This window comes from Chelonoidis abingdonii, chromosome 23 (genome assembly GCF_003597395.2).
Source record: "Chelonoidis abingdonii isolate Lonesome George chromosome 23, CheloAbing_2.0, whole genome shotgun sequence".
NCBI classification, from domain to species: Eukaryota; Metazoa; Chordata; order Testudines; family Testudinidae; genus Chelonoidis; species Chelonoidis abingdonii.
Window position 1 is genome coordinate 1,602,751 of NC_133791.1, and position 19,707 is coordinate 1,622,457.

Sequence of the window (19,707 nt, forward strand, 5' to 3'; positions counted from 1 at the left end):
GCTGCCTGGATGGCAGAGGGCAGGGCGCTGCTGGCCTCGGGGAGTTCGTCACACTTGGCTGCCAGCAGGCAGTGGAGGCTGCTGCAGAATGGCAGCACAGAGTGGGAAGGGACATGGGACTGGGTGGCAGATTCCTCTGCCCGGCCGTTCCCGTCCTGTGGGCACACGCGCTCACCCCTGGATGTGTGTAGATAAAGTTGCGTATTTATTAAGCTTGGTGTTGATTTTCTGGCTGGCTTGCGGCAGGGAAGCAGCGCTGCCTCCTTTTCCGGCTGAGCCCCGGGCTGGCCTGGGGGTGCAGGGCAGGAGCCCTCTCTTGGCTCTGGGGCTAGTCCATCGTGTGCATTGAACATTATCCCTGCGCTGGGCCATTCCCACCGCCACAGCCTCCCGGGCGAAGCATTAAAGACAGAGCGTGTCATTTGTCCTGTAACAAGGGCGGGGGTGTGTTGGGGGCCTTGCAGCTGCCAGCTGGCAGTTACTCACTCCGTGGACTTTCGGAGGCTCAGGTGGCTGGCTGTGTTCTGGGGCCATGCAAAGCATTACACTGCCCCGGTCCAGCTCAGAGTGGCCAACCTGGCCCCCTAGGAAACCAGAGCAGCCACTGCGTGTGGCCTCCAGCCCAGCCCCTCACACGGGACAAAGTGCAGAGCCTTGTGTCAGCCCCGTATCCGCTACAGGTCAGAGGGGGTCTCAGCATGGCTGGAATCCAGTCCCTACTATTTCGGGCATGCCAGCTTCAGAACACCAGGCATTGGGCTTCCTGAGTCCAGTGCGGGCTGGGAGGTGGCGGAGCTGGGGATAGGCACCATGGGGCAGACAGGCAGCCAGGGGGTCCAGTTCCAGCTGTTTTCCCATGAGCCTCTGTGCTTTTCCCTGGTGCTAGGCCCAAGGAGCAGAAGCTGGTGTAGGTAGTGCCAGCTTGGCCTGCGGTGCTGGGGGCCAGCCTGGCTCCACTGCTGTGGGAAGAAGCTCCTCCCTGCTCTGCTCCCAGGTGCCAGCCACAGGTGTGGTTTGACTTCTATACTTGGGGGTGGGGCCAGCAGTTGGGCTGTGCGTGTGGGGGGGAGTTCCATGCCTGCCCGAGACTGGCAGTGTGGGGGGGCAATGAGCCTGCCCCCCAGACTACACCCATGGTGCCAGCGTCCATGGCAGGAGGCTAGGGGTGAACGCTCAGCTGCTTCTCTCCAGTCGGTGCAGGAGCCTGGGGCCAGGGCTCGGCTGCCGAACTAGGAGACGAGGCAGGCTGATCAAACTGCCGGGTTCTTTTTTAGAGTCTCCCCTTCCCTGGCTCCGTGGCTGCATGAGCCCCTTGCCGGGGTAGTGGCAGGGCAGCTGTGGTTGTGCTGGCCTAGGGGGTTAATGGTTTCCTGGGAAAGCTCCCAGCCCTCGTGTGAGGCCCCATCCTCCACCTGAAAATTGGGGTTTCAGCTCAACCCCTTTGTGACGTGCCTCCATTCCACAGAAAGCACCACGTTTCCAGCTGTCGCTGGCGAGGGCAGGCGGGCAGAGGCTGGCGTGCTAGGACCTGGGCCAGGCCTTGGAGAGCAAAGCCGCAGGTGGCAGATGGGTTGTGGCGCAGGGAGCCAGGGTGATGGTCTCAGCCAGGGCTGCAGGCTGGAGCCCTGGGCTGAGGGGTAGCGTTCGAGTGCATTTGCTGCCCTCTGCTGGGGACAGAGCTGCCTCTCTTCACAGCCCCAAGGTGAGGTGTCCATAGGCTCTCTGGGAATCAGGGTCGGCCCTCACTGTGTGGGTGCTGGGGCTGGCTGGGCAGAGCCTGCCCTGGAGCTGAGACTGCAGCTGGGTGCTTTGGGCTGTGAAGATGTTTAGCTGCCGCCTGGCAGCGCTTGTCCTGGCGAGGCAGGTTGCAGCAGAGCCCCAGGTCGGCCCTGCTGGGTCAAGGCTCTGGGTCTGGGCCTCACCTGCAATGGGACATGTTGGAGGAGGCTGGCTCCTAGCAGGGAGGGTCAGGAGCACCAGCTCTCTGCAGCAGTGCTGCCCCTCACTCCGCCCGACTGCTTCCATGCCAGCTAGGCCCCTCCCCACTCTCGCGCCGCCCTCGGCGGCTGTCGTGGTTTCACACCCCCCGGACTCATTTCCAGAAATGGATTTCCTCCCACAAGGGCCTGTGTGTAAAAGCCTCAGCTGAGCAGGTTTGAGCTCACTCGTCGCCAGGGGGTTACTGAGAGCATGGATTAGCTGCTGCCTCGCTCTGCGCTGGGCTGCGACCATCTCCCACAAGTAACCCCCATACCCCGCCCCGGTATGAGCTGGTTCTCTAGGGCTCGAGGATGGGGAGCTGGGCCCTGAAGGTGGCTGGGGTAAGTCCTGCTCACTCTGGGATGTTCCTCACTTGCTCTAGAGTGAAAGAGGAAGCACCCGGGGCTGGTGCAGACTTGCTCTGGGGAGCTTGGGGGAAGCAGGAGAGGCTGGGAGATCTGGCTGGGGATGAGGGCCAGCTGTTTGCATTGGTTAGTTTGTTTCCTACAGGCCAAAATCTGGTTTTTCTGGCTGAGCTGCTGCTTAGTATTGTAGGGGTGAGCACCCCAGTCAGTGGACTCCTGATGCCCCCATGAGAAGCACCTTGGAAAGTTTACAGGAGAACAGCTGAATTCATTGATGGAGGCATTGCTTAGAGCGCCAGGGGCTTTCCAGGAAAGGGGAGACGGGAGAAGAGAAAATGAAAGTGTGGAGGAGCCACCCACAGTTAACAATAATCATAAGTTCATTCATACCGAGGGCCCTGCAGCTCTTTACAAACTAGGTTTGCCAGGATCGCTTCCCCAACCCTAAAATGCAGCCACCTCTGGGCTACAATGTGGTAGCATTTGAACAGTGCACAAGCACCCTGAGCTGGCCAGCAGAGAAAGCAGAGCCTGCTGTATTGTGTCAGGCTGAACAAACCCTTGGCAGCAGGGGCAGTGTCTCCACCCCAAGCACCCAGCCCATCCTGTCCTGGCCGCTGAGTGCCATCATGGTTCACATGAGCAATAATGCGACGGTCGGAGCTATTGAGGTCACGGGACGGGGTGTTTCGTGGGCAGCCCAGCTGGTGTTGTCAGAGTCCATGGGCTGAATCCTGAGTCCTGCGCTTACAGCTGAAGAAAGGGGGCTGTGCTGGGGTGCATTGTCTGTCCTGGGCTCCTGGCAGAGACCTGCATCCTGCTGCAGCCAGGGCTCGCACTCGACCTGAACCAGGCAGGCTGGCTCGACATGAACCTGGGGTTTAGTGCCTTACGTCACTTGGCACCCTCACCGGCGTGAAAGGCCGTAAAGTGTCCAGCTCAAAGGTCTCTTTAGAGCAAGCTACGGCGGGGTGGGACCGGGGTCACCTGGTGCAGGGGGCTGAGCTCAGCCTGGCTTGGGTGCCATGTGTCTATGGAGCTGGGGACTGCTCGGTGCTCACTTGCCTGGGGCTGGGGAGGGAAGCAGCCGGCCCTGCCCCCTGGCTGCCTGCGTGTCGGAGCAGCCTAGAAACATGGCTGGGGGCTGCTCATTTCCCAGGGCGCTTCTGACTCCAACCTCTGCTTGGGTGACAGAGCCTGGGACCACCAGCTGCGTTTCCCGGCCTGGAGCCCCTCCCTGCTTGTTCCTGCAGCCAGCCCTGAACCCAGCCAGCACCACTTTGCGCACTGGGCCCACATTCGCGAGTGCTGGGAGTACAGAAAGGCAGTGACTTCAGCCCCTGCTACCAGCCTGGAAGGGCTGTTCTTGGGGCAGGACGCTCCAGGCCCCTTCCATGGGCGCCGCTCCCCACCTTCACGCAGCCCTGGTCCAGCTTGGTTGCTTTCCTGCCTCCCGGCTGAGCCTGCTTTGGCGAAAGCACTTTTCTGTAAAAGGGCAGCGCCTGCCCAGCTCCCCTCTCCACAGCTCTGCCCCATGGGAGCAGGGAGAAGAGCAGGAGCCCATCTCTGTACCCGTCTCTGACAGACAGGTGGCTGACTGGGCCCCAGCTTGGCTCATTGATAGGCACCCTGTGGGGCAACGCATTGGCTGGTGTCGCCAGGACAAGGCCAGCTGCAGCTGGCTGTAAATGCTCCATCATGTGCCAGCTCAGCAGGGAGGCCGAGGAGTGAGGTTCCCCGTCCTCTCAGCCCTGACATCATAGAATCTCAGGTTTGGAAGGGACCTCAGGAGGTATCTAGTCCAATCCCCTGCTCAAAGCAGGATCAACCGCAACTAAATCATCCCCGCCAGGGCTTTGTCAAGCCTGACCTTAAAAACCTCTAAGGAAGGAGATTCTACCACCTCCCTAGGGAACCCATTCCAGTGCTTCACCACCCTCCAAGTGAAATAGTGTTTCCTAATATCCAACCTAAACCTCCCCCACTGCAGCTTGAGACCACTGCTCCTTGTTCTGTCATCTGCTTCCACTGAGAACAGCCGAGCTCCATCCTCTTTGGAACCCCCCTTCAGGTAGTTGAAAGCAGCTATCAAATTGGAGGGCAGAGCGAGGGGCACTCGGCTGGGACGGGTATGGGGGGCCTTGGGCTGCCAATACCTGCGGTGCGGTGAGAGCTCAGGCTGGAGCTCTCCGCTGAAAATTCACCTTGGGGTGACGGAGTGTGGAGTGCAAGGGGGTGACAAGGGCTGAGGGGAGGGACTGCAAGGCCGGGGGGCGGAGAGCAGGCGTGAGCCTGTTGGAGGCGAGGGAGTGTGGCCATTGCATGTGGTTCCTTTCAGACCAACCCAGTGTGTGAGATGGGTGCAGCTGGCTGAGGCAGCAGGCCCTGCCCTGTCCCTCACCGAGCGGGCACATGGCATGTTCCCCAGTGGGGAAACACGAAGGCAGTGGGAGCAGCAGCGGCTGCCTGGGGGAAGATCACACCTCGGCTCAGCAAGGCACCACTGACTCAGCAAGGGGGGCGGGAGGAGGGGCCCAGGCCTCCTCTCGAGGCTGCTGGCGCCAGGCTGCGATCTGATCATGGAGCTATGCAAATGGGTGAGTTCATGGGCAGGTTCCAGCACAGCTGTGACAGATTTAAGAGAAAATGATGCAGCCCTTTAATCGAGGCTATCTTCACCGGGAACTCCACCCACAGGCCAGAATCTCCAGGAATCCGCACCCACGTGGCGGGGCTGGCAGGGGCCAGCCTGGCCCAGCAGCACCTTTGTGGAGTTGGGGGGGCCAGGCTCTGGAGAGATGTGCACCCCTCACCACGTGGGCGAGGGAGAGCAGGTACACATGGAACTGCCCTTCCAGGGGGTTTGACGCTGCGGGAGCTGGGTGCATAGGGCCAGCGGGGCCTGTGCTCAGCTGCCATCTCCAGGTGCTGGGAGGGCAGCAAGCAGGGTCTGTGTTACATCCTGTCCACCAGGCCCGGGGAAGGACAGCCCCTGGGCACCAGTGGCAGCGAGGCACTAGCAGGGTGTGTGCGGGTGCAGAAATGGAGGGAGCTGTCCCCTCCCCAGGCAGCTGGGCCTGAGGGAATGGGCTGCTGGCCCCTCTCAGCTGTTCCATGCCCAGTGTGACAACACCCCTTGTACCAGGCTCTGCGTGTAGCCTTTGCCTAGGGGAGGGCTCCCTCCTCCCCAGGGCCAGGGGCCGGGGTTATAGGAGGGGCTGTGGCCTGCCTGGTGGGCTGGGCATGCAGCTGAGGAGGAAGGGAGCCAGGGCCAGAGCCCATGGGCTGGCCCCATGCTCGATGCCAGAGTGTGGGCTGGCTGCCCTGCTGGAGCCACTCAGGGAGCTGGGGCAGCACGGTGGAGCTGGCTCGTATGGCTCTGTTGCCGTCTGTAGTGCCTGGAGCCGCCTCCTTTCCACCCCCCACCCGCACTGCGCCAGGCACTGCACATGCAACACGAAGCCTCTGCCCCGAGGTGCTCGCACTGTGGGCTTGGTGACAGTCAGCCCTTGGGGAGGTGGGGGGGCTCATAGTCCCAGCACAACCGGCTCTGTGCCGCAGTGCGGCCCCGGGGCGCTAACCACGGAGCAGTACCAGGGCGTGAGACCCACCAGGCGCTGGTGCCCCGCGGAGGGGACAGCCCAGCCCAGTGGCCTTGTTGGTGGCTCCCGGAGCTGGAGGTGCAGCACTGACCTACTTGGGCGGCACGTATTCGCTGCGATACCATCAGAGGCGAGGGGGAGCTGGGCCCGACTTCCTCTAAGGGAGGAAATCACCTCAGCACCACGGCAGAGATTAAACAGGAGATTGACATTAACCCTCTGCTTCCCAGCCCGCCCCAGCCGTGGTCTCTGCGTACCCCAGCAGAGCAGCTCTGGGGCAGGGGCTGGGTCCAGTGGGGCAGGGAAAGGCGAGGCAAGGAGCCCCGAGTGCCCCAGCCCATGGGCACAGCGGGTGACACAATCATGTCCCATGGGAGGCCCTGGGCTCTCCCTGCTGCCCAGCCCTGAAGGCAGGCGGCAAGGCCGAGGGGTGACCAATGGAAGTGGCAGTGTGGAGGGGGCTGGCCCGCCCCACACTATCCCGCAATGCCAGGCACACGCATGGGCTGGCGCTGTCACTCCCGCTCAGTGTCCCGTGCCAGCGGTTGAGCTCAGAGCTGCAGAGGCCCCCTTTCCCCAAAGCAGCCCCCCCAGCTCACCTTGACGGGGACGGGGAAATCACTGGCAGCATGAGACCTGCCCCCAGGTTCCCCTGCAGCCCAGGAGTGCTCCAGCCGCAGCGAGCTGAAAAGAGGGGAGCAGCCCCAGTGGCTCAGGGAGGTGGAGCTGCGTCAGCGAGGAGATGGTGCTATGGGGGGACAGTCAGTGCCAGCAGCTCAGGGCCCTGCGGAGAGGCAAAGCCTGCCTCTGGTGGGGCACTTCGTGCTGTTGGAGCAGGACCCAGCCATGCTCCTACCTACACACATCCCACCCTGTCCCAGGGGAGGGCGAGGGGGGCCAAGGTGGGGCTTTGCTTGTGGCTGCGTGGTGCACTCTGGGCATATATGAAAGTGGCCTAGAAGCCCCAGAAGCTGCCCATGGTGCCACAGGGGCACAGGCCTGGGCACCATCTCTGCATGGCACCACATTGTTCATGAAAGAACATAACAGCCATACTGGGTCAGACCAAGGGTCCATTTAGCCCAGTATCCTGCCTTCCAACAGTGGCCAATGCTAGGTGCCCCAGAGGGAATGAACAGAAGTGGTAACTGTTAAGGGGGAGGGATAGCTCAGTAGTTTGAGCATTGGCCTGCTAAACCCAGGGTTGTGAGTTCAAACCTTGAGGGGGCCATTTGGGGAACTGGGGTAAAAATCTGTCTGGGGATTGGTCCTGCTTTGAGCAGGGGGTTGGACTAGATGATCTCCTGAGGTCGCCTCCAGCCCTGAGCTTCTATGATAAGTGATCCCTTCCATCACCTGTTCCCAGCTTCTGGCAAACAGAGGCTAGAGACACTGCCCCTGCCCATCCTGGCTAATAGCCACTGAAGGACCTTACCTAGTTCTCATTTTAAAGCAGAACCATAGGGCCTGGTTCGCACTCACTGAGGCTGTCTCAGGAGTGTCCAGCACAGCGTGCCCTGGTCACAGACTCAGGCAGGGCATGGCGCTGACCGGTTGCTCCAGGTCTGGGTAGAGCAGGGTGGCCGGGAAGTAAAGTAACAGCCGGAGATGCCCAGCTCAGACTGGCTGGGGGCCAGGGTCATGGTGCTGAGCTCAGCGCAGGGGCCCTGGTGCACCTCCCCTGGGCTGGGGCTGCAGGGCCTTGCTTCGTGCTGTCCTGACCGGGACCACCCTCTGCTCTCTCCTGGGCTTGCCCTACACCAGGGCTCCTGCAGGGGGTGGGCCGGGCCCTGGGCCTGCGCTGGGGTATCCCTGAGCTCTCGCAGTGGCCCCCTGGCGCTGACGAGCTGTGTAGTGTCACTGTGCATTGGAGGGGATCCAAGCAGGCATGTCAGCGGCCCCTGGCCATGCTCATCACTTGGCCTGCAGGCGGGGCGGCTGGCAGAAAGCAGGCTACTCATGTCCTGCCCTGGCCACTGCCAGCCCAGCCCTGCCCCATTGCTCCATATCGTACCCCCATGGAGGTGGGTCTTGTCCCACCCTGGTACTGAGTTCGGCTCTGTGGGGAGCACTGGAGGCCCAGAAGGGTGGTAGCATCACGCCTGCCCAGCGTCCTCCTTGGAGCCATGGCAGTGAGGGGCGGGGCCCTGCCAGCTCAGCCTGAGCATGCTAGCTGGGCTGGGAGCCCCACTTCCGCTCTGCTGAGCAGCCTGCTGCCACAAGCACCTTGCCCGCCGATTCCTAGGAAAGTGATTAGCTCAGAGCCACTTACAGGAACAACTGCACCAGGCTGCTTATGCAACACTTTTCGGTGCCCTTTCAGTGTTAACCACACGCCTCGGTTCTCCTCCTTTACCAGAAGCAGTACCCATGGCAGGAGCCTGGCCTGAGGTCGCCCCTGCTTCCGGCCATGCACCTCCGCACCCAGTGTTCCCTGCAGCAGGGCTGTGAGCCAGAGGCCTCCAGAGACTGTGCTGCGCAAATGCCACACGCCAAGCAGCTGATACAGGCAGGGGAAAATACCCAGCAGGGGCTGGCAGGGGGCATTCCCAGGGGGAGGGGGCTGAGTGCTCCAGTGGGTTAGTCACGCAATGCGCGCCACAGCCGCCCTGCCGGGAAGGGCTCTGGGTAATGCTCCTCGGTGACAGCTTGGCTCCTAGTGGGGCTGTGCAGCCCCAGCCAGCCTGGCTCTGCCTGTGGCACACGCAGGGGGAGGAGGCTGGACAGCACTGCCTGAGAACATGCTCTGGGTCTGCTGTGTTGCTCATGCAGGTGCTGGCTTCGCAGTGTTGCCAACTTAGGTGATTTTAGTGTAAGCCTCATGCTATTTGGTGTGTTCTTAAAGCTCCAGCTCCTGGAGTCAAGTGACTGCTGAGCAGCTTGCCTTTCATTAACAAACCCAGCACGTGTCTTGCCCTGCTGGGTGTGGGGCAGCACCTGGAAACAAGCCCCAAATACAGTCCACAGGTGCAGCGGCTGGGACTTGACGTAGGCATGTTTCAATCAAACTCAGGCCCCAAATCCAGCTGGGCTCATGTGTCATCCATGGCCCCAGCCCAGTTTTCTCCCCTGACCCCCTGAGCGGTCCCCAGTGGGTACTTGGCACACCCGCTACGCCGCAGACAGCTAACCCCGCTCTTATGCCAGCGGGACTCCATCTGCAGGGGCTTGGGGCTCTACGCTTGACAGCCCGCAGGCTGACAGGCAGGGCAAGCCTGGGGGTGGGGTGTGCACTGTGACAGCCCAGACCCAGCGCAGGGTTTTCCTGTTGCTCTTCACACGGAGATTCAGGCCCATGTTTGTTCCTGGGCACAGGCCCGTTGGAGCTGCACTGCACTGGCTCCACTAGCACAGGGACTGGGGCACCCTCCCCTAAGCCAAGTCGGTTTGAGATCAAGGGCTGATCACTTACTACCGGTACAATAGCAGCAGCTCCGATCAGCCCCCTCACCCATTATAACAGGCCATGCACTGACCCTTAGTGAGAGCCAGTCCTGCCCCAAAGAACCGAGGCAGACGAACGTGGGAAGAGAAACTGAGGCATGGGGTGCAGATGGTCCAAAGGTGACTTGCCCAAGGTGACCCAGGGACAAGAATAGTGCCCAGCCCCACCCCCAGGCCCAGGCCCAGGCCCCTGCCCTCCTCACTGGACTATGTGGCCCCCTTGGCAGGGGCGGCTCTAGACATTTTGCCGCCCCAAGCATGGCGGCATGCCGTGGGGGGCGCTCTACCAGTCGTCGGTCCCGCGGCTCCAGTGGACCCTCCCCAGGCACGCCTGCAGGACGTCCACCGGAGCCACAGGACGCCGCCCTCCTGGCAACCGGCAGAGCGCCCCCCCCGCAGCATGCCACCCCAAGCGCGCGCTTGGCGTGCTGGGGCCTGGAGCCGCCCCTGCCCTTGGGAGAGTGGAGAATGCATCTGACTCCTGCACTGCAGCGGGGGATGCGCCGAGGTTCCTTCTGGTGTGTGTGATGTGCCGAACTGGGACTGTTCTTACTGTGGTCTGTGAATGCTGAGTGGGAGTGTTGGCCGGGAAGGATGGGCTGTATTGTGGGAGGGGAGCCTGGCCTTGAAGGAAGATACCTGAGCATGTAACGTGAGAACCCAGGAAGGGGTTAGAGGCCAGATGACACCTGTGGCTGGGAAGCTGAACAAAGGCTGGGGAGTGAGACAGTTTCAGGAGCTGGCTGGGGAATGGAAGCCCATACAGGGCTCTGCCCCCCCAGTGGGGCTGTGGGGCTCCTGGGACCCCAAGATGGACCTAATTGGGGAGGATCCCGTTTTCTGTGCCTGCAAGACCTGTCTTGGATTGTGTTCCTGTTGTCTAAATAAACCTTCTGTTTTACTGGCTGGCTGAGAGTCAAGGTGAATCACAGGAAGCTGGGGATGCAGGGCCTGGTGTCCCCCCACACTCCGTGACAACCTCCCCCAGGCTCCGGTGCAACAGGGGTCACCTGGAGGGCAGTGATTGCAGCACCTGCTGCTCTGGACTCTGCTGCAGATGGCCTGTCCCACCCTCGGTGCAGGGCTGGGCGCTAGCTACAAGTGTCGAAACAGTGCCAGCTAAGGCAGCGTGGCTGACGACTCCTCTCGCGCGCTAAGGCCTGGCTGCTGATGCTGACCTGTGGCAGCCCCTCGGTTTTAGCTCTGGGCTCCCAGAGGGCCCGGGGCTGGCGGGTGCAGCAGCTGTGAGCCTGCTCCAGTCCCTGGCAATGTTTCCCTCTCTCCCCTAGGGCTTTCTGGCTGCACTGCTGCTGACCGGCAGCGGGTTTCCGTTGTTGGGCACCCTGAAGCCACGAGCAGCCAGGACTGGCAGCGAGCCCAGGAGGGCGAGGAGCCCGGCGGACTCTGCACTGGGGCTGCACCATCACCAGCAGCACCAGAGACAGGTTGCTAGAAACAACTGTGCACCTGATGACCCCTTGTACTCGCCAAGGCGCTGCTGCCAGAAGTGCCCGGCAGGTGAGGCTTGGCGTGCCCCCAGCCCTGCACCTGGCTCAGCGCTCTGCAAACAGGAGGGACTCCGGCCCCGTGAGCTGGGGAACTGGGGCACAGATTGGCTCAGTGATTTGCTGAGGTTACAGAGGCATCACTGACAGCGCTACGACCTGCTCTAGTCACTGCATGAGGCCCCCCCCACCAGCAAAGGAATAAGGGGTGGGGGCAAGGGCAGGGCATCGCTCCAAACCATGGGTCGCACAGGGGCTGATGCTCATCAGAGAGCCCAGAAGGCCTGGAGGGACCGACCCACTCAGCCAGCCTGAGCCCCTGGGTATTCTGGGCCACCCCCCATCCCCAGCGCCTGTGACTAACTGCACGCTCACCCCAGCTGGTGTTCTTTGCAGGGAAGTTTATGACGGCTCCCTGCACAAGCCGTGGCTACGACACGGCCTGCAAGCGCTGCCCGCCCGGCACCTACCTCTCCTTCCAGAACCTCGAGCGGGAATGTCGAAAGTGCTCTGAGTGCCAAGCGCAAGGTAAGATGCTGGGCCGGCCCCTCACTGGGACAGGAGCCCAGCCACTCCAGCACCAAGCCACCAGCCTCTCGGCCAGCCCTTCCCCACCCCACTGGCTGGGGCCCTCCAGGGCAGGATAAAGCCTGGGGAACCTGTGACGAAGTGGGAATGTTCTTGCTGTGTTCTCAGGGCTGGCGCTTCCATTTAGGCGAGCTAGGCGGTCGCCTAGGGCACCAGGATTTGGGAGGGCAGCATTTTGCTGCCCTCAGCGGCAATTCGGCGGTAGGGGTTCCTTCCGCGCTCTGGGTCGTCGGCAATTCTGCGGTGGGTCCTTCACTCACTCCGGGACCCACCACCGAAGTGCCCCGAAGACTGGGAGCGCGGAAGGACCCCCCCTGCCCCAGGATTGCCGCCAGCGACTGAAGGACCCCTGCCTAGGGTGCCAGAAACCCTGGCACAGCTCCTGTGTGTTCTGTGAATGCTGAGTGGGGCTATTGACCTGGGAAGGTGGCAAGGGAGTTGGGCTGGGACAGCCGGCACTGGGGAAGGGAGGATACCTGCTCATGTAACCTGAGAACCAGGAGGGGGGTTGGAGGCCAGGTGACACCTCTGCCCCAGACATGGGACAAAGGACACAAAGGCTTGGGGAGGGGCCGGGGGAAGGCGAGGAAGGAGACGGAGTTTCAGTTTTGAGCTGGCTGGGAAATGGAGAGGGGCACCCCAACGGGGCTTGGGCCTCCCAACAGGGCTGTGGCCTCCCTGGAGGCCCCAGATGGACCACACTAAAGGGGGTCCTGTTGCCTGTACCGGCAAGACCTGTTTTGGACTATGTTCCTGTCATTTAAATAAACCTTCTGTGTTACTGGCTGGCTGAGAGTCACGTCTGACTGCAAAGTGGGGGTGCAGGACCCTATGGCTTCCACAGGACCCCGTCAGGGCAGACTCGCTGTGGGAAACGCATGGAGGGGCAGAGGATGCTGAATGCTCCAAAGAGAGACCCAGGAGGTGAAGCCGTGTGAGCTTCTTGCCCTGAACAAGTCTGCTCCAAGGGAGAGGAGGCTCCCCAAAGTCCTGACTGACTTGGTGGGGAGCAGTTCCAGAGCATCACCTGGGAACTCCGTGACAGGGCCCCACTCTGAGAAGGAAGCAGCCCCCTTCTCCTCCCCTCCGCACAGAGGCCTGCTCAGGAAGCCTGTCCTGTGTTCAGCTTCCCAGCTTGTGCTGAAGAACTGCACGGAGACCAGCGACATCGAGTGCGGCTGTGGAGCCAGCCACTTCAGGCAGTGCACAGACCCTGCCTGCAGAGACTTCACCTGCCAGGAATGTCGCCGGTGCAAGGGCAGGGGCACCCGTCACAACTGTGAGTGTCCAGAGCGCTGCCCGCTGCCTTCGAAACCTGGCACTGCCCCCTGCCTGCCCTGCTGTCCCCCACGCTGCCCCCACCCTGCTGCCCCCCATGCTGCCCCCCAACTGCTGGCCTCACACTTCCCCCGCTGCCCTACTGACCCCACGCCGCCCCCCCACCCCACCGTCCTGCCGCCTCTGTGCGCCTCCCACACTGCCCACCTGCCCTGCTGCCCCCTGCTGCCGTCCACACTAGCCTCCACCTGCCCTGCTGCACCCCGCCTGCGCCCCACCTCTGCGCCCCACCGTGCCCACCGCGCCGCACTGTCCCGCCTAACCCTGCTGCCCCACGCTGCCCCAGCCCACCCTGCTGACCCCCTGCCCCCCCTGCGACCCTCTGCTGCCCTAGCACTCTGCCCCCCACCCGTCCTTCTGCCCCCCATGCTGCCCATCCCCGCCTGGCCTGCTGCCCCGTCTGCTCTGCTGCTTTCGAATCCTGGTGCTGCCCCCTGCACTCCTGTGCCTTCCACACTGCCCCCTACCCAACTTGCTGCCCCTGCGCTACCCTCCCGGCCCTGCTGCCCCCCAGCCTTGCTGCACTGTGCCTGCCCCCCCGGCTCGCTGTGGCCTCAGGCCATGGCCCAGCTGGCTGAGGGAGTGCTGCTCAGTGGTGGGAGCACATCCACTGCAGTCTCTGACACCCGCACAGCCTGTAGCCCATACTAGGGGCAAGGGAAAGGCTTTGCCTAGGCGAGCACCTGGCAGTATGAGCTCAGCGCATGGTGTCTGAGCCGTGTCTAGCATTTAATGCATTAAATGTGCAGCCTGCTGTGGAACATGCTCTAACCCCCCCCCCCCCACATCCCCGTTGCGAGGGAGACCCACTGCCCCCTGTGCTGGGGCCACTCAACTGCTGCTGGGCCGGCCCCGTCAGCACCCTGCTGCCCTGGGCTCCCGCCAAGAAATCTGTGCCACACACCTAGGCCCGTCCCAAGAACCTCCCACCTTGCCTGCTGCAAGCACCACCACCCTCCGAGGACATGCCCGCCTCCCTTACCCCCAGGCCACACCGCTCTCCTTGCTGGCAGGCGCTAGCTATGTCCAATGTCTTTCAGGTTCAGAGAAGGAGGATGCCCAGTGTGGGGATTGCCAGCCTGGCTTCTACCTGGAGGGCAGCGAGTGCCGAGCATGTGCCACGTAAATATCTGGGATTTCTTGCTTTGCTTCCCCCTCCAGCTCTCCCATTAGACACCCTCCACACTGAGCGGGATTGCAGCCAACCCTGAGACCAGCAGCCCTGGCCCCCTGCTACTGGCAGGGCCAGAAAGCTAGGCCGGGGCGGCACGAGAGCACAGTGGCTAAGGCAGGGGGTTAGGGCCTGGGTTGGACTCTGAGGCACCCTGTGCCCCATGACACCCTCCTAGGGGATTTACACAGTGGCTGCCGATGCCAGTACAGCTGTTAGTGAGGCAAACTCTGTGCCATGGCACTCTCCCCGGCTCCCGCTGGCTGTGACAATAGTTATGAGCCCCAGAACTTCACAGTGATGGTTTGTCAGCAGACTCAGGCCGGGAAGTGCCTTATCTGCAAGTCACCCGATCCAAGAGCAGAAGCACTCTGAGGTGGCAGGCTGACCACTCACCCACTGTCACTAGCAAATACCAATCCCTGGGCTTTGCAAACCCCCCTGGTGTGACCCATCCAGCAGAGCCCGTGTGTGCAAGTCGTGGAGCCATGTGCAGACACCAGGATGATGGGCTGGAGAACAGCGCCTAGGGCTACACTCCAGGTAACACAGGGCTTGTCTACATGTGGCATCGTTCCTGATTGACTCCGTGGTCTGGAATTGGAGTGGCCACGCATGGAGCTGCTCAGGCACACCTAGCACACTTGCCATTCACCCCCTGCCTTAATCTACATTAATGGTCACGTGGAGACAAGACCCTGTCTGGGGTTGGGCACTGAGGGCATGGGAAGGTCTCTCCAAAGCAGCCCGTGGAACATGGCAGGGCTGGCAGTGGGACACTGGCCCTGACAGCCACACCGGCGCTAGTGCCAAGACGCTCGCTCTCCCAGCGCTCTGGGAAAGGACAGGTTAGAAGTCCACTTTCTGTTTCTTTTCACCGTTCTCCTCTGCAGCCAGATCCCCGAGAAGTGCGGCGAAGGGTGTGGCAGGCCATGTGGTGGCAGCAGCCAAGGTAGGTGGGAGGTTGGCACATGGGGAAGTGCTGGCATCGGGTGCTGTGCTCAGGCACTAGTCATGGAGGGGGGCGAGTGCTGGCCCAGAATGTGCTCAAGGGGCTGAGGAATAGGGCTGCGGGCTGTGCCTGGCATCCAGGGCGAACATAGGTCTACTTGCGGGGGGCGGGGGGAGGGGGGCTTGAGGCGGGTACTGCAGGGATTCAGTGCTCGAGGAGTCCCTGCCTCCTTGCACCGTTGCCTAGCCAGGAGCAGCGGTACCGAGCACCTGGACCTTGCATGCTTGTCCCCAGACCCTAGCTGCCTCGGTGCGGCTCCATCCCGCCTCCTCCTGTGGCAGGGCCTGCTCTGAGCTCATTCATGCTGGTGGAGAGGAAAGCTGGAGTAACTGCCCTGTGATTCCTGAGCCAGGCAGCCCCTTGCATGCTGTGAGCTGTGGCCAGGCTCAACTCCGGCACTGCTGGACGAGGCCCCAAAGGAGCAGAGAGCCCTTGATCCGGCCTGGTCTGTCCCTGGCGCAAGGGCTTCAGTGGGGAGGTGAGTGGAGCATAATGCAGGCAACTGAGCTGGAGCCTCCTGCATCTTTGTTTCAGGCTCTGGGCTGGAGTACATCCTGCTGGGCCTCGTGGGGCCCCTGTTCCTGGGAGCGCTTGTCATCTACCACAAGAGGAGGACGCTCAGTAATGATTCCCCAGCAGCCGGTAAGCCACCCCCACGCTGGCCTAGCCATTCGCCTCCCCCTCGTGTTCGACTCTGCGTCTTGCACAGCAGAGCCCCTGGCCGGGGCTAAGGACGGCCCCGTGCTCAGAGCACTGGGGCACTGACTAATGGCTCCGTCTCTCTCCTGGCAGGTGAGGCCGCAGCAGTTAAAGACTCGGCGCTGCAGCAGGTGAGAGCCAAGCCCGGGCTCACAGGCTGGGCCTGGGCCAAGCGCACTGCCCGTGCTGACTGTGCCATCGGCAGGGCCCACACCCTGGGGACTGGCTACCCCTGCCCTGCAGCGCTCACACACGCTGCTTGGGGCGGGCATGGCGGCTGGCCCTGCGCGTGCTGCGGCCTGGAGGCTGAGGGCATTTGCAGCCGTTTATGTTCACTCAGATCCAGGTGAAGGGGGGGTTGTTCTCCCCTGCAGGCTGGTCATTGGCACTAGGAGATGAGTTTGATGGGTCTCAGCTAGTCCCCAGTGAACAAGTGCCCACCCCCAGCTCAAGGCCCCTTCACTGGCAGCCTCAGCAGAGGGGCTGGGGACTGAATGGACCAGGCAGGTTCTCCCTGTTATTTCAGAGCAACGTACCTTGACCCAGGATGTCTGCCTAGCCAGGAAGACAGGAAATTCCTCCTACGCCCCCACCCCCTGCCCCAGCTCGGTAGGGAGCTGCCCACTAGGCAGGTTTCTCTCCTGCTCTGCTGCACCAGGCTGCTGGCTCCCCCGGCCAAGAGATCAGGGCTTCCCTCGCAAACGGTGGCTTCTTCCTGTTCCAGGCCTCAGTGTGTCCGTCTGGCGCCACAGAAAAGCTCCTGGAGTCGCAGGGTTTGCTCCACCTTCAGGTCACGGAGGCATCGCAAGTGAACGGCAAGGCCTATCCAGTCAGGCCCCTTGGTGGCCAAGACACCTGGGAGTCACCCGCGGAGCCCCAGGACACAGCAAGTAAGCCACGCACTGCAGAAAGGTGCCTTGTGCCACGGCACATACGGCCACCCTGGCTGCTTGCCACCATCCCCGCCCCCCACCCTAGGCACGGGGGCTGGCACAGGCACATCAGACAGCTGGCAGCTCAGCACTGGCACCTCCTCAGCCCCTCCTTCTCTGCAGGCTGCTTTGCTCCTGGCTGACACTCTGTTTCGCTGTCCCGCAGGGCCCCTCCCTGGCGTTCTCCCGCAAGGCAGCAAGCTGTACGACATCATCAACACGGTGCCCGTGCGGCGCTGGAAGGAGTTCATGCGGGTGCTGGAGCTGCATGACGGCGAGATTGAGGTGGTGGAGCTGGAGTTCGCCCACGTCCGGGACCAGCAGTACGAGATGCTGAAGAGGTGGTACCAGCAGAAGAATGCCACGCTGGAGTCCATCTTCTCGGCCCTGGAGCGTATGGAGCTGGCCGGCTGCGCTGAGGAGCTGCGGCAGCGGCTGCAGAGGTGCCCATGAGCCTGCCCAGCAGCGAGTGGCTGACGCTGCTAGCCAGGGCTGGCTTTCCCGGCTCCCCTATACGGGCTCTGACTTGGGATGGGAAGGAGAAAGCCTCTCCCAGGCCAGTGGAGCCAGCCCTGCTGTCACTGCGGGCAGGGCCTGCCGTGGCCTGGTGCTTGCAGGAGCCCTGTCAGCAGATCTGGCTGCTGCCCTACAACCAGGAAGCTGCATCCCTGGACCCTAGTGAGGGAGGGCAGATCTATGAGCGCCCTGAGCAATGCTGTGCCCGGGGCCAGCGAAGGCGCACGCCGCTCCTCTGCACAATGGCGGCACTGGGTTGAGAGGGGACACACAGCAGGCATCACCGCTCCCTCCCCTTCAAGGAAAGCCTGTAAGTGCCACCTGGCTTCACATCTCAGCCTGCGAGGAGCCGGGTATGCGGATGGCAGCGGTCACCCTGCAAAGGACAGCGGGGGAAGCAATGCACCCCCGGAGCAACAGAGTTGGTGGTGGCAGCAGACCACGGCAGGCAGAGGGACTGTCTCAGCATCATTGTCTCTATGCTGCTGCTGAGTCACGCTTCCCTTACCCGGCCCTCAGCCGCAGCTGGACTCCATTTCCAAACGGGACTCTCCAGGGGCACAGACACTGCCAGGACTGGGGGCAGAACCCCCACCCCACAGGACGCAGGCACTGGAGAACCCTCTGCGCCCTCCCCAGCTGTGGCCATTGGCAGGATGCAACAGGCACCTCTCCAACAACCCCAGCTTTCCCTCTGAAGAGGGAATTGGGAACCTGATGGAAAGTCCCCCCATCCTGCTAGGTTACAAATCAAACCCTGCTCAGCCGGCTCCAGGCGCAGGGCGTGGAGCGTCCCCAGCTGGTTTGCGTTAAGCAGCCCTTGCTAGACTGAGCACCCTGGAGCAGCGCAGGGCTGGGGCTGGAGCACCTGCCGGCAGCTTACTGCTAACTCTCACAGCTGAGGCTGGTAGTCTGGGCAGCTTCCTCGATCCCCTTGGCTAAGGAAGGGAGCGTGTCTCCTAGCTAGTCAGGGCACTAGGCAGTCCCCTGGGCCCTGCTACTGAGTCAGGGCAGGACCCTGGGCCAGTCAGCTCACCGCTGTGGCCCCATTTCCCCGTGTGGGATGCTGCTAACCTCTGTCGGGCAGCGGGAGCTCACTGAGCCCCAGGGGTGGGAGGTGCTGCCACAAAGGGCTGGTTCTAGTGTCAGTGTCCAGGCTCCCCTGGAGGAGGGGGCTCAGGACCAAGCCAGATCAGAGTTGAGCTGAGAGGGCTCCTGGAGCCCCGGTGCTGAGATGGCCTCGTCCTGCGCCCATTGCTGACCGACAACACTAGCACCTGAAGCAGAGGGGTGACTCCGCTAGTGCTCCCTCTGGGCTCAGCATCCCTTGGGGCTCCACACTGCCCATACCTGAGTCTCTCGCTTGGCCCCAGCCTGCCTAGTGACCCTAAGCTACCCCGGGGAGATGACAGCTTGCCCATCTGGGAGCCTCGCTCCAGGGCTTGCCATCTCTGCTGAAAAAGCACTTTGTGTACGTGCCTGTGTGGCCAAACTCAGGAAGAAAAGTCTAGTTGCCCCTTACCCCAGAAACAACATGCCTCTGGCACAGAGCCTTAAAGGGAAGGGAGGCTGAGTGGCACGGCCCAGGAGACCTGCCTTGCTGGCTAGCTACAAGATTCACCCATCACGTGGGAGCCTTTAAAAGCAGCCTGGCTCCATTACTGCCACCTGGGGCCTCTGCTGGCCCCAGGTGGAGGCAGGTTTTCCAGTCCCCCGTGGCCAGCTCAGCTGCGAGTGGCTTAGTCCAACAGCCCCCTGGGGAGGGCTGGGGCAGTGCTGCCTGGGGGAATGAGAGCACTGTACCAGTAAGTATTGTTACTTATCGTCGGTAGACATTTTATGTCACTTATTCGTATTGCTGGCTCTGTCCTGCGGTAGCAGGGGCAGACCTGTTCTGTCCTCTTCAGAGCCTGGGGCTCCCCCAGCTACCTGAGGAGAGGTGGCGAGTTTGTACCTTATTTATACCCCACGTTGCCTTGAAGAAACTGATCAGAATCGGTTACGTCACACCCACTGCCGCTGCTTCGTGAGTGAAAAGGGGGCTCAGCCCTCCTGCTGGGAAGCCCTGTCTGGTTCTCTGCTGGGAGAGGGTCCCTAACAGCAGGTGTTTGTGGTGGGCAGCTCGTGCTGAGCCCCAGGGGAGTTGGAGATGCTCAGCGTCACTGAGGTCAGACCGTTGGTGCCTCAGCTCCTAGTCTAGGGGCTTCAGTGATCCCTGTCTCAGTGTACGGAGACGGAGGAGCAGCCAGCACCTTCCTGAGCAAGTACCTCTGCTCCAGCTGGGCCTGGGAGCACGGCGCCTGGCCACAGGCTGTGGCTGCGTGTCGAAAGGGGCTCTGGAATGTGCACGAAAGAAACGGCAGAGCTGTTTTTGGGGTGACTGGGTCAGGGGACAGGGCTCTTCCCGTGTCGGTAACTGACAATAAATCAGTGTGGTGTTGCTCAGCCTCAGGAGTGGCTTTTCTTCTGGAAGGGGCTGGAGGCTGGGAAATCCCCAGTCCCTGAGCTTGGGGAGAACCAGCTGCTCCCAGTCCCTTATCTCTGGACAATCCCAA

At 62.2% G+C, this 19,707-nt stretch overlaps 1 protein-coding gene across 1 annotated transcript; it reads left to right on the forward strand.

The window, feature by feature from the left end:
- Nucleotides 1-2,164: 2,164 nt before the first annotated feature.
- On the forward strand, nt 2,165-19,597 carry TNFRSF25 (TNF receptor superfamily member 25). The gene is made up of 10 exons (XM_032763829.2): nt 2,165-2,321; nt 10,681-10,909; nt 11,293-11,424; nt 12,611-12,763; nt 13,863-13,944; nt 14,887-14,945; nt 15,540-15,647; nt 15,798-15,835; nt 16,429-16,594; nt 16,803-19,597. The coding sequence occupies exons 1-10, from the start codon at nt 2,292-2,294 to the stop codon at nt 17,087-17,089; spliced, it is 1,284 nt and encodes a 427-aa protein (XP_032619720.1). The 5' UTR covers nt 2,165-2,291; the 3' UTR covers nt 17,090-19,597.
- The last annotated feature ends 110 nt before the right edge of the window (nt 19,598-19,707 follow it).